Raw genomic sequence first — 14,580 nt, 5'->3', positions numbered from 1 at the left:
TATTGCTGTTCAAGTCCAAGGGAGTGTGCTAGGAGAACTTCTTCTTGCTCAGGGGAGGCAAGTCTTTGTTCTAGTCAGATTTCAACTGATTTGATGAAGCCCACCCACATTTATGGTGATAATCTACCCTGATTTCTTCAAAATCCACCTATGAAAATGTTAACTTCATCCAAAAACACTTTCATAGAAACATTCAAAATAATGTTTAGCAACAACAAATAATATGTACACTGTGGCTTAGCCAATTTGACACACAAAAGTAACCATTACAAGGATAAACTGCTTAGTCTGTAAAGTGAGTGTCCCTGGACTTGCCCTGGGAGGAGCTGGGCAGGCGAAGAACAGAGATGAAGTAGTTAACTAGATGTGTCCAAACTTTTTACACTGTGCACCGTGACATGCATGCCTGTGTACACATAACTGAAAGCTATTCATTCATCTTCTTTCTCTCCCACTCCATCCCATCCCATCCTATCCCATTCCATCCCATTCCATGCCATTCCACTCCATTCCATCCCATTCCATCCCATTCCACTCCATTCCATCCCATTCCATCCCATTCCATTCCATTCCATCCCATTCCATGCCATTCCACTCCACTCCATCCCATTCCATGCCATTCCACTCCATTCCATTCCATTCCATCCCATTCCATTCCACTCCAATCCACTTCATCCCATTCCATTCCACTCCACTCCACTCCATCCTATCCCATCCCATTCCATCCCATTCCATGCCATTCCACTCCATTCCATCCCATTCTGAACTTTGTTTAGTTTTTGAAAATGCATATCTTCACCTACTAAATGATTTCATTGCTTCTAAGGGATTACAAAACTGCAGTGTGAAAACTGTGTACATAATTTATGTGTGTGTTTCCACTCTTATAAATCAAGGAAGAGGTTGGTAGCATAGACTGCACACTTTGGACCTTGAAGTGATCCATAAAGTAAGAGTGAGGTGACTTTGATAAAGCATGCATTCCCATCTCCCCGTTCCCCAGAGTTGCACTGGTTTCAAGGTTCACAGAAATCTTGGGAAGGGCTTTGAGTTTTCACTGGGTAGAAGTAGGATCTGACCATATCCATACACCACACATCGCAGGGGACTCAGAGGCTCAGTGGCTTGCCTGTGTTGCAGAGCTACTCTCCCTGTCTTTAAGCTTCTACAACACTTTAGCAAGATCTATCAGTGTCTCTCCATTGGTAGTTTTTACTGTAGGAATTTTGCATTTATCTGTCTCTTTCAATAGGCTGAAACCTGCTTCAGGTCAAGGATTTTGTCTTAGGTACAATGTTTTATGCCCTATATGAATTGGTATATTATCACAGAAGAATAACTCAAATATGTTTTTCTTTATTTTATGCATATAAAATTACTATCAATAATTATAATAGCTGGACTTACTGTGAGTGGTTGAATAGAGTAAGTAGAACTTATGTCATTTTCTAACCATTTTCCCCATGTTTTAAATATATCAAATATAATTAAAAGGCTCACTTGAACTATTTAATATGATACACATATTTTGAAAGAGTCAATCTCAGTGCTCAAATGACTATTTCGGTTCATACTGAGCATGTTACAAAGCAATAGGTCCAAATCAGCCATGAAATGTGAAGCAGGGTTCACAGCCTTCCAATTCAGCAATGGAGTACACAAACCACACTTATGCAAGCATGCAGGACCTTGAAAATTAGCAATAATCTTTAACCCTCCATGGCCACATCCACCTCATGCCTGGTTTGAGGCCAAGCCTATGAGTACAGCAGAGTCTCGGGCAATAGCAAGGCCACCCTTGAGATTCTGGACTGACCTCTATCTTTGGGACAGACTGATAGCTCTAAGGGACCTGGGCATCACAGTAGCTCATCGTACAGACTTTCAGCGCCTTGACATCCTTTCCAAAATAACAGATTATAATGTGCATGAAAACCATAGCTCTAATAAGAGGAAGGGGTTCTCACAATGTGTGTTTACACAATTCTCAAGCTTTTCTGAGTAAACCTATTTTTTAGCATACTTGCTTAAAGTCTGATGTTACTGATGTCATATCATCATAGCCTTCTAAAGCTGGATTTCTCCTTCTGTCTCTGTCTCTCACTCTGTCACACACACACACACACACACACACACACACACACACACACACACACACACCCTGCAGCACTGAAGCTAGAAAACAGATCATGTAAACGTTGTTCCTGCATAAGGAAAATGTAATTTATTTCAGAAATACACAATCATTCAAGTGTATGCAGTGTAGGCGTTCATTGGTGAATTTAGACTAAACAGGAAGTGATGTAAATTATACTTATTACACTGCTGGGAGAGAAATATATTAAATCCAGACAGCACACGGACAAAGCACAAGGAGCTCATTGTGTTGAATGAAATCATGTCACATTGGTGGGAAGACAATGAACTATATAATATGAAACTCCTCAGTGGTCACTGGGGACTAAAATAACTTTTTAGGGAATGTGATTTTGTTCTAGCACTGACTTTTTTTTTTCTGGATAAAGTCTCAAGGTATTCTAATCTCAGGCACATTGCTTTTCTTTACTTTTAACTATTTCATGGTGTTGTGTCCTAGTTATTAAATTGGAGAAAATAAGAAGCAATGAAACCATCAATGTTTAGATTAGAAATCACAGCTTTGGCCAGACACCCAGGTACAGATGAGGCTTCAGGAAGTTAATGAATTATCTAGCACCTGTAAAATTCCAGCTATTGTTGAAGCATCCAGGAATCACCTGCCTGAAGAAATATCACCAAGTAAATTACCTTGAGAATAAAACAATATCAGGTGGTATATTCCATGAGACTTGTCTCTTTTGCCTATTGTCTGACCAAGCCTCTTGGGTTGAAGTACAACACAAATAAAATCAAAGCTGGAGAGCTGGTTTGGCTGCTTGTGTGGCCTGAAGAGAACGCTAAGAAAATTAGGTCAAAGACATATAAATCTAACATCCAACTTGCCCTTTTAAAAAAAGTCATATCCAAAGTGAAGTAACAAAATGGATCAGGGTCAGCCTTGTATGCACTACCATACCTCATGAGAATTTAGAAGGTAGACTTATAACTTATGGGTCCCTGACTTAAATGAGTATTTCTAAAATGGCACAACTAAAAGCTCTGCAAATAATTTAGTAAAATCAGACTTACTGGTTTACTGCCTCAGATGTTAAGAAACATACAATCTTTTGGTGAGTAATTTTTCTTTTGTAAGGCTGGCACTGTAATCACCAGGAAAGTACCCAGGAGGCTTTCACTAGGAGAGGAAATGACATTCCAAGACCACTCTGCAGTGTTCACACAAGGCTAGGTTTGAGACAGTCAAAGCAACAGTGAACTGCGCCTCCCCATGAGGTGAAGGGGTGGGATTAGATGGAACTCTCTAGTTTTTTTTAATATAACAGAACAATGTCCCAGAACTCAGTGTTCATTTGGAAAGGGATTTGGGTCAGTAGTAAAGTGAACCACAATCTATTTATCTTTGATTTTTTTTCTTTGCTGAATATGAAGGACATTTTTCTGGGTTTATATTTATTTATACATACATAATCAAATAATCTGTTGAACTTTTCTGTGATAATCCTTGCTATTCTCTCACACCTCATGCCTTGCTCTCCACCTCCCAATCTTTCTCATGTCTTTGACACACATATATCCCTTTAGTGGCAAAAGATACTAACCCTGCTACCAAACTGGCAAATTGAGTGCCTCATTCTTTTCATCTGTAAAAGTAGGACATGGATAGGATCTAACTGAAGATTTTTGTAATGGATAATGGGAACAAATTAATGCTGAGGACACTGTCTGGGAATATTTCCTACCATTCCTTTCGAAGAATGTATTTTTCTAGATCTTCAACTAAAAGACACAGTGTAGTGAGAAACTTGAACAGATTTTTTAAGAGCTTATTTTAGTAATTACTTAAAAAGATATTATACTCTAATAATCTTATTTTGAAAAGCCTTCATAGTCCAGGTTTTAAAAAAAATTCTAAAAAAATCAGCTAGCCTTAGCATGTGCTACATGGAATATTCTACATTTAAATGATACACAATGTCTGAAGAAGTCACAAATCATGGGACTCAACGCTAGGCTCTGAAAGATCTTTCATCTCATTTCTGGACCACTTTTTAGCCTTACATTCATCAAAATATTACATTAGGCATCCCCTTTTTGGTGCTGGTTGTTACAACATAAAAATCTTAATTATTTAAAGTATAGAGTGTTTCTTGTCTGTGTTTCAATTTACTACACATAAGTGGTAAAACTTTTCATAACAAAGGTTTAATTAGAATGGTTAATACCTATGATTTCCAAAGTGTCTGAGTCAGCCTTAGTAATAATTAAGGAGTTTTGTTCCATACAAAATGCTTTATTTAACCTTCATGCCTTCATTCAGATAATTATACAAATGCATACAGTTAAAGGTTTAAACTTCTATTTCGGTTCACAGCTCAATTCATAGGAAAGTTGAATACAGAAAAGCAATGCACCAACAGAATATGTCTGAGACACCATTAAAAACGATAACACTTGTTCATTTAAATCTCTGAGAATAGACTGGAACAATCATCCTCTGAGAGAATCTCATTAGGAGGGTCTCCCTTTACATTATCATAGGGCAAAAAAAAAAAATCACCATTTTACAGTAAAAGGAAAAAAGCTCTGAGTATATTTACAATACATACACTATACATAAATACAAGAACAACACTTACATAATATTAATAAACTTATAACAGGGGTTGCCTAAACACTACAGAGTATATAAATGCGAGAAAACTATTAGGAAATTAGATCTTTAAGCTGGAGAAATAAATTCATTTGTAATTGAAACTCTGAACAGAAAACCAAACAAAGATTTAAGAACTCAACACATTTGCTTGCCAGTATCATTAGGGGACTTTATCCCTTAATGTGTAGGATTTCCTCAGGGCACTCGAGCTCTCTGGGGTCAGAAACCCAAGAATCTTTTGTAAAATTACATCCATAAAGGGAATTAGATGCAGCTCATCTATTCAATTTGCTGTTTGGAGGCTTCAAGCCTAGAATAACTATTTTGTAAACTAAAGGATGTTTTTATATCTTTACACAGAAAGATCTTGTGATCCAATCACCATGTATAATATGCTAAGTGTCAAGGAAAAGAAAAGAGATGCCTGCTTGATTTGGCCAAAGATGGTGTTTTTTTTTGTTCCCATGTATTTTTTCAAATATGACCTTTGGTCAAAGGAATATGACGTTTGAGTGGACCCCACACACCAAGAAAAACGTCTAGACTACCACTAATTGTAACTAAGTCATTTTAAGTGTCAGATGGGTATCTTAAAGGTGGTCTGTTCTCATTGTTTCACAACATAGAAATCTCTGAGTACATTCTTCTATGGACAAACATGAATTTGCTGGTTTCTCTTTTTAAAGAATGATTGTGATACACATAATTGCATCATGATGCAGGATGACATAATACATACGACAGTGTTTTCAAGCTGGTTTTAAGTAGTTATCTACACCCACAGAGTTGATTTGCCATGTGATGCAATGTGTCTCACACAGACGTGAACAGAACAGTACAACCACCATCCCTTGGAGGGGACAGTGATTTTTAAAAATGAATCTTTAAACACAACAAAGTGTGGACAGACAAGTTGATAGGAAAGAGCCTTGCATATAGGCACCAGTGCCCCAGTTCAACAATACCCATCCCATGTAAGACAGTATAAGGAAAAAAATGTTATACTATGATCTCAATGCAATCACAAAATTTTACTGTGGGAACACTAGAAACAGGAGTGGGGCAGAAGTGTTTTTTATATTCTATGTTGTACCTTTACAGCATGAAATTAGTAGAAAGAGGAGGTGTTAGTATGTTGCTAAAATGTCTCACTTTTTGATTGCCTGGGTAATTTTTTCACTGCTATATTTGGACCCAAATTCTGTCTTTCTATTCACTTCTCTTTCTCAACAAAAATGAATCTCTGTGAAAGTCTAGGTGAAATCTGCTTTGGAAAAAGTAAGAGAGAATAATTCACACCAGGAGTCTTTGGTTCTTTCTTTGCACAAAAGGACAAACTCTGTTGTCTAAAACACTTCAAATTTCTGGAGATGAAATCCAAAAAGAAAAAGTATTGATGTAACTACTTCCACTATTGACCTCTTTTCAACTCACTTAAAGTGGTGGTTTTGTCATTGAGAAATTATTGCTGGGGGAAACAAATTGAGAAGAGTCGGAGTCTGTAGGAGGTTGTGCACATGGACGCTTGCTTTCAGCATGGCAGAGAAATTGTTTATACAGGTTTTATCTCTTCCCCCAGCCAGTAATGGGGAGAAAGATCATAATTCAGGAGATTCATTTTTCAGAAACAGCACCACTATGAGAAATGACATTCTCTTAATGTTTTCGAAGTCCATTAGTGCGTCCATGAATCAATACTGTCAGAGACCTTGTTCTACACAGAAGGGGAGGGATTTCATTTCTCTGATGTTAGACAGCTTCTCACATAAAACTCAATTAAACTAACAATACTACAAACAAATTATTTATAAGACTATTTAAAACGTTCCAATGCAGTGCTGTTAAGTGAGAAACCTGAAAAGGAATTATTCATCCATCATCATCTGAGTTTTTGTGATCACCACCCTACCAACACCTGCAAGACTGGGCTCTGATATTAATAACTAGCTCCTCAGAGGTAAAGATCTCAATGCATCTTACACAGACTCTAGCAGGTCTATGTTGGTGGAAAGGCATTTGCTATTCATACAAAGAACTGTGCAGAATTGAAAAGAACCAACTTGGGGAAGAGTTTTGATGATCCTGGAGCTCTAGGCCAAACATTTGGGAATAAAACAACAAACTCAGGAGACATCTGGTTCTTGCTATTTGTTTATAATGATCCTTCATAAATGAATTTTTAGAAGGTCTGAATTAAAATACTTCACCATTATGTTACCACTGATATTTCACTTGGAAAATGAAAACTACTTGTGCAGGGTGCCCAAAACACAATACAACCAAGTTGGAAATATGGAAGGATGGCTGCTGGGAACACATGCACAGTGTGGTGCAGTGGAAAAGACAGCACCAGAGCCAGGTGGTTTCCCACTTCTGCCATTTACTTTTTCAGTATCCATAGACACCTCAGCCATCCTCTTTGTGCCTGTTTCCCATCCATAAAATGTAGAACTGTTGTACAGACTGGCAATAACCTGTCTCAAACTGCCTTGCATAGTGCTTGGTACACTGGAAAGATTTAATAAAGAAGACATATTATTTTCATGGTTTGCTGAATTTTTGACCATTCAGGATATTTTGGTACTTTGAGACAACATGCAGAAAAGAAACCCAGTCAGAAGACTTAATTTCAGTGGGAGCAAGGAACACAGGCTTTCTTTTGACATCTAATTGGTTATTTCACCCCTACCCTGGTGCATTTCCTATTCCCTTCCTCTTTTCTGAAACTTGTAGGAGGAAACATGGGATGGTTTTCTAGGCCTGTGGTCTAGGCCTGGAGAATGCTGTCCATTGTGGTAGTCTACACCAGGTAAAGCCTGAGGGTTTAATAACAGTTATACTTTTAAAATTGCCCATACCAAATGTTTGGCTTTGAAAGACTATAATTTTGCTGATAGCCTCAACATCGTGTTTGGGTGAATTTGTGCTCTGCATTGGCAGAGCTGGAGAATTTCCAGGGTTCATGTTGATTTACACAGTCTCATTGTACATTTCTATCCACGACTCCATTTTTAGCAACAAAATAATTTTAGGGAAAACTTGTGAATTTCTGAATGTAAATCAGGTAATTTTCAGGACTAACTTCAAAACTGGCTAAAGGATAGACTTAGTATCAGTAGCACTTCAGTAGACTTTTGGGGGAAAAATCACTTTGTCACTGTCCATCCCAAAATGGTTCTTAAGATGATAACAGAAAATATTAGGAGAAAAGAGAATGGAGAGATGTAAAGATGGATTTGTGCATTTGATATGATAGACAAATAGCCTTGAATTGTGCTCTAAATAAATTGGTGTTTTTAACTGAGCAAAACTTTTTGAATCATACATACTGTTCCAGAAGTTTGGGGCAAATCACTGTCCAATTTTTGTCTGAAAATTGTAATTGTCACATACCACAGTATTCACTGAAAATCTTAACGTTCACATTTATATTCTTACATTGTCCAAGTAGGAAAAATAAAGCTAAGAAATGTTAATTGCAAATAAGATTAGGTAGGCTTAAAAGTCACCAAAGCCGTTTTTCCCCACTGCGGATATGTGAACAGATTGAATTTACTAGTGCATATATTTACTCTGTGTATATGTGTTTTCAAAATGTGCAGGAAAAACTCCATCTGATGAAGAATTATTGCTGAGAAAAATAGAGGAGAATCTCATTGGTCATGTCTATTGACAGGCACTTTCAGCATTTAATTCCTTTCTGAAGATGGGCATTACCTTATTTCTGTTGCCAGTATAGATTCATTTAACATGTGGCCATATCCACTGCACTTAATCTTGTCAACAGGCGACTATGCCTAAAAGCAAACATCTGGAATTTAAACACCTGTATTTTTTTTTTTTTTGAGAACCACCTTGTTGAGGAGGAAGATAACAAAGAAATGAGAAAAACTGCTAATGTTCATCTTTAGCATGAGTAGATTTCTGTTTTTTCTTTTGCAGGAAAAGACATTACGAGTTTGGAATCAGTTATCTGGAGCAACTTGAAGTGACTTCATTGGGTTTTAAACCATTCTGGCTAAACCATGGCCAAGTGGCCACTCCATTGTGACAGAACACAAAGAACATGCCCTGACAAAGTAGGACAGAGTTCCCATGGCAATATCGCTAGTTGTGTGTAAGATACACAAGGCATATCTGAACAAGATTTCTTTTTATTGTGATGAAAACTAGAAGCTCTTACCTCCAACATACTTCATCAAACTATTTACAACCTCTGTAAAATTTGCATGTCTGAAAATACTTTTTCCACCATCACATATGTTACGAATACAGTAAAATATCTTCATTCTATTTTTTAAAGATGCAGTATCCTCCTTTTCATTTTCTTATGAAAATCTGAACTTCTATTGCAATTGCTCAATATTTAGCATATTTAAAATACCAATGGACATGGGCCACTAAACAGATATTACTTTATAATGAAAATGTGAAAATATAGCATCTTTAATTTGTATGTACATTTCTTACTATAAAATGCAGGCAAAGTTATATAGTATCATAAGCTGAGTCCCTAATAACTTACATTTCTAGATAGCATGGATTATTACAAATTCTTTCTTTTAAAAAAAGTTTCTTTGTGGATCTTTATTAGATCACTGACTGCTGCATATACAGATGTGTGTACCCATGTGCACGTGTTTGGGGGTGTCTGTCCAGGTGACTGGAAGGCAGTGTGGGGACAAGTAGAAAGGTAGTATGGAAGACATGATTGACCAACCCTTTTTTCTAAAGGAAATCAAGTCAAATTGAAGAGATGTTTATATGAGATGTGCTATCTCAGAAGAACCAAAGGAAGAGACTTGGTCATTGATGTTGCTTGATAGAAAACATTTACCTGGCAGGATTACAGGCATTAGTGAAGAGCAGATTCTGAAAGTGGATGATGAGCTATGAATATTAAGGCTTCCTCGGCCTATTATGATTCACTGGTCATCTCCAATTCAGTCCCTCTCTGCAGACTGTGGCGTGGATGCTGGTATCTTTAATACTGCTTAAGTTCTGTCAGTTCTTACTGTAAGTGTTAAGACAGCTTTATAACAAAATCACGGCTACATCGCTAAAGCAGTCAGAACAGCATAAACAAAGGCATATTAATACATTTGAAGGCCTCACCTCACCAGATTTATTCAATTGCAGCTTTGGTCAGTACAGATAAATAAAGTACAGAACAAGGAATACTGCATCTTTATCCATATACACATTATCACTCTAATGAACTGATTTCAAAGTGCAGAATTATATTTACGTTTAAAACACAAGTGGCAATTTGAAATTAAAACAAGTTGTATAAAAATGAACACAATCTTTGCATAAGCTATTCCAAATTTCAACCATAATGAAAATGGCCCTTCTAAAACACCTACAACTGGCATTTGTAAACACTGTAGCATTTTGTAAGTTTTTTCCCCCCCCCGGACAATCCATCTTCCTACTTTCCATTTAAACTTTAAAGTGAATAAAAAGTGCTCTTTTTCTTTTTTTAAATGTGATTTATGTTACTGGTATTCACCTGCTTTTGAAGACAAATGTCCTATGTGTTTTGTAAAGGCAGTAGTATCATCTTTATGGTAAGCCATTAAGAATCTCAGCCTAAATGTCTTAATAGAACTTAAGACAAGTTATCAGGCAGAGTCCACACACGAGTTACGTTAGGAGGCTGGAGGTGGGTTGGGAGGTGTGAATCTCTTTCCAAACAATTTAAGATTAGACTATAAGGGAGTCTATTAAAACCTTCACATAACATAACTCCCTTTAATGAATCTCTACAATCAGAGAGAAGGTAGGGGCTCCTGCAGCTTCTTAAATGTTATAGCTATGAGTTTGAAAGTTCCAACCGTGCTCATACCCTAGCTGCAAACTCAACACCTTCAAAGTTCAAACCAAAGAGGGAACCATTGACAAGTCCTTCAGGAGTCTATCCCCTTTCTGTAGTTCAACATACACTGTGCTTTTCAAAAGAGGCTAAAATGCCCATGAGATGGACTGGAGGCTTTTCTAAGCCTAGAGATATTCTAGCTCCTTCTGTTCCAAACCACTTTCCTTTTCACAGGAAACACTTTTAGGAAACTCACCAAGGAGAATTTTCTATGTCCCAAGAAAAGCCCAGAGTAAGTTTCTGTTTCTGGGGCTAGATTAGGGACTCATTCACCTATTTGTGCTTGGATTCCTTCTAAAAGCATTGCTATGTCAAGAGGGGGAAATGGTGTCACACTAGCAGGTCTTATCAGTTAACTTACCATCTCAGTCTCTAGTTTCCACTTCTAAAGGTGAAGAGAAAAGCTCACTTCCCCAAATCTTTCCTATGTTATCAGAGTGGTACAGCCCATTTAATTCTGTGCTAAATTTAAATGAAGCTGTCACTCAGGAAGCTTGCACTGTTTGTCAGTTCAAGAAATTCTAAAAACCATATATTGTAATACTCTTGAGATAGTTCTCAGTGGAAAAAAGGATTGGCTTTTCTTATGAGCAGGCAGAAGGAACTCAAATCTACACTCCACTTAAGTGAGTCCTCCATGACCTGGTTCTGCGGCTGGTTGGGGTAGGGGGTGGTTCATCGTTCATGACTGTGTTTGCCCGACTGTGTTATTTCCCATTGACCAGTAGATCTGGCATGTATAAAGAACCCCTTTCTACTCTGAATGGTCACAGGCAATGAGAAGTAGGAATTGCATACAGTACAGATAAAAATATTCCAGTTGGTAAAAAACCCACTGGCTGGTGGGTAGCAGATTGTGTAGCTGAAGAAACTATTTATCAATAGAACTGCAGCCCTTGTTTTAGGGAAATTGCCTGATGAATTTTTTAGACCTGGAAGAAAATATAAAGTACATATTTCTTGAAACCAGTATTTGACCTGCAAATCATTATACTATTGCCTGAACATTTATTAAAATTCCTTTTAATACTATCCAACACATATCATCTTTGCTGCAATGTTCATAGCTCTTTCTTCATCAGAATAAGATTATCTGAACAAGAAGATGATCCTAAGAAGGATAATTCTGTTACCAGAGGTTGTTTCAGAATGTTCAAACATTTAAAAATGAGCTAGGAATATTGTGAGGTTAATTTGTGCAATTCCCCAAATCAAGTGTTTATAATTAAAATATATTGCAAAGGTCATTGCTGGAGACCTTTTATATCTAAGCTATAAAAAATCCTAACAACAACAACAACAACAACAAATCTCACCAAGCCCCTTTGCCACGTAAAGCTGGGGAAAAAACCCAGCTTTTTGTGGGGAAAAATATGATAATTTTTGTGAAAGAATGTTAGTTTGGTGATGTATTGCTCTGTTTCCTGTCTACTTTGCATGTTTTCTAGTGGCAGAAGGCCCCTAGTTTTAGTGGTCAATGGAACCGGGACTCTACTTCAGTATCCTACAGCAAGTTCACCATCCCTGCAGATAGATGCTAATGCAGGACCACTGGGTCCCAGCACAGTTTAGAAAATGAAATTGTGGAGAAGAACCTACTGGAGAGTCATTATCCTGGGCTCTCCAGAAGAGGAAACTAGCACCATGGTAGGCTTTCCATGGGGACACTGCCTTTCTACCGACTCAGGTTCACGGAGATCTGACCCATTAGCCAAAGAGTTAATTCCTGGCTTATGCCTCCCTTGCCTTTCTACTTACCAAATAACTGTTTTCAAATAAAAGGGGAGCATAATCTTTAATTGTGGTACTCAACCAAGCAGGACAACAAACAGCAGAAAGATTACCTCAGAGCTGTAAATGGAACCAAGACGTCTAAAATGCTGGGGTGTTTCTTACAATTCCTTTAGTAAGTATGAAAATTGGTAACGTGAGTCCTCAGTGAAGTTATTGTAGGAAAGTCCTTTATTCATTATTGCTTTGTCCTCAAGAGACTCATTATTTCCATCTCTGCTTTGTCTGAGTTTTCATGTTCACTCACTTTGCCTGGGCAGCCCCCACTCTTACCTTGGTGCCAGCGTGTCTAAGAAAGTCCCCTCCCCTGCCCTGATTCCTTGTAACCAAACACTAGGGACAGGAAGAGATGATGCCTAGGTGACAGAACACTGCAATTTGAAGTGGGGCAGTAGTTTTTTTTAGACAGGCTCTTCCTATTCAACTACAGAACAGCTCTGTGCCAGTCCATACCAGGACAGACACCAGGACTAGACTTCAACTGAAATGTGGCTGCTCCTCTGCTCAAACAGATGAACAAAACAGAACAAAAACAATCAACGACAAACAAATGAAAGATTCAATGTCGGTTTTCTTCAGGGCATGGCATGATGACAAGTGGCGAGTGATATCTAGCGGTTGCCATCGCTACTGCAAAGGGCTGCTTGAGTGTGCCTTTATTTTCAGGTAATGGAACTTCTCCAACAGCTTCTTCCTTTCTATGTTCATGCTGCTTGCTGGTAACAGACTGGATGTGTGTTCTAGCTTACTTAGATAGGAACTAAAATTTTGTATAAAAGGGCTAAGGTAGGGGAAGGGGGAAGGGATGCTGGGAGAATCATCCAAATTTAAAAGGTCTTGCTCTAGCCATCAATTTGTGGTAGATGACCTTTAAAATATTGATAACAAAATGTCTGACAGCTCAGAAAATGTACAAGCTACAAACATCTCTTAATGGCAGAGGACACAGCACGGAAAACAATGCCTGTCTCTTCAGCATTTGTGGCACTGAACTCCCAGGCCAGCGTGAAGACATCTCTCTGGAGTCATGATGGGGATTACCTTCAGACTGAAAGGAAAAGTGTTCCCTCTTGTACCTGCTCTGCTTTCAGACATCGTGGGATGGTGATGCCCTTTGCGTTAACACTGTGAAGGGGGATTCAGCCCTGCTGAATTGGGTGCCTCTAAGAGATCCAGCTCTTACGCCCAGCTGGTCAGGGCGCCTTCCTCACACAAGCATGTGCCTCCGACGGTGCAGTGCCAGGTGATCTGACCGGGAAAAGCTGCGGTCACAGTCCGCACACTTGAATGGCTTCACTCCCGTGTGTTTCCGGTAATGCCTCGTCAGTTCATCTGAACGGGCGAACTTCCAGGTGCAGCCTTCCCAGGTGCACTTGTAGGGCTTCTCTCCTGGAAGACACAAAGGCACACAGTTGTGGTCCTCCATCACTTTTCCACAACAACCAAGCCAGGATTGTGTGCTGGGAATTGTTCTCAATGAGTTTTCAATTTTGCAAATCTTTGTCAGGAAAGCTCACCATATCACTGGCGGGTTTAGGGTCAGACAGGTGAGGGTTTCAATCATGTGACATGAGGTAAATGAGTTAACCCTTGCATTTCAGTTAGGAGGAGAGATTTTGTAGCCAAAATATCAACGGGAATAGATTGATTGCCACTGGGTACACTCACCACTAGTGGATTAAAAAGAGCTCTACCAAGTGTGATCTGGCTCTAAGTCTGGGAGCCACAAACAATCCTAAGGGTACTTAGTTAAGTTTTGTTTTATCTGCATCACTTAGATGCATTAAAGGCTGTTTTAGGTCACATGTCCATTTATTAGTCACTGAAGGTATGCACAAAGCTTCTAAAAAGCAAAGCACTCCAGGACCTTCAGAAATCAGGCACATATCATTAGTAACATTCACCTTTTATTTCCACTGGGAAAAAATCCTAGATACCTTAGTGTAAAGGGTAAGTACATTTTTCAGGGCTGGAAAATTAAGGTGAGCCTGAGGAATCCCCAGATAGTGCTGAAAGTCACTGCGAAAAGCAGTTTAAGAAGTGCGTAATTTGACCAGGCCCCTCAGTCAACTTGCAAGGACAGTACAGAATGTAAAGGCTGTGCTGGGAAGAGATTAACTATCCATGTCCAAATGGGCTCCCAGGGGGAGCAGGACAA

At 38.5% G+C, this 14,580-nt stretch overlaps 1 protein-coding gene across 9 annotated transcripts in view; it reads right to left on the bottom strand.

Annotated features, from left to right (window-relative positions):
* Nucleotides 1–8,891: 8,891 nt before the first annotated feature.
* The window catches only part of Klf12 (KLF transcription factor 12), a 580,787-nt gene continuing 575,098 nt past the window's right edge, over nucleotides 8,892–14,580 (bottom strand). For all 9 annotated transcript variants that reach the window (XM_074043232.1, XM_074043233.1, XM_020179159.2 and 6 more), the window contains one exon: nucleotides 8,892–13,811. In XM_074043232.1, coding sequence (XP_073899333.1) covers nucleotides 13,630–13,811 — 182 coding nt within the window. In that variant the 3' untranslated portion in view covers nucleotides 8,892–13,629. The remainder of the gene's footprint in view (nucleotides 13,812–14,580) is intronic.

Source organism: Castor canadensis, chromosome 10, assembly GCF_047511655.1.
Source record: "Castor canadensis chromosome 10, mCasCan1.hap1v2, whole genome shotgun sequence".
Lineage (NCBI taxonomy): Eukaryota > Metazoa > Chordata > Mammalia > Rodentia > Castoridae > Castor > Castor canadensis.
This window is presented reverse-complemented; position numbering and strand designations above follow the sequence as displayed.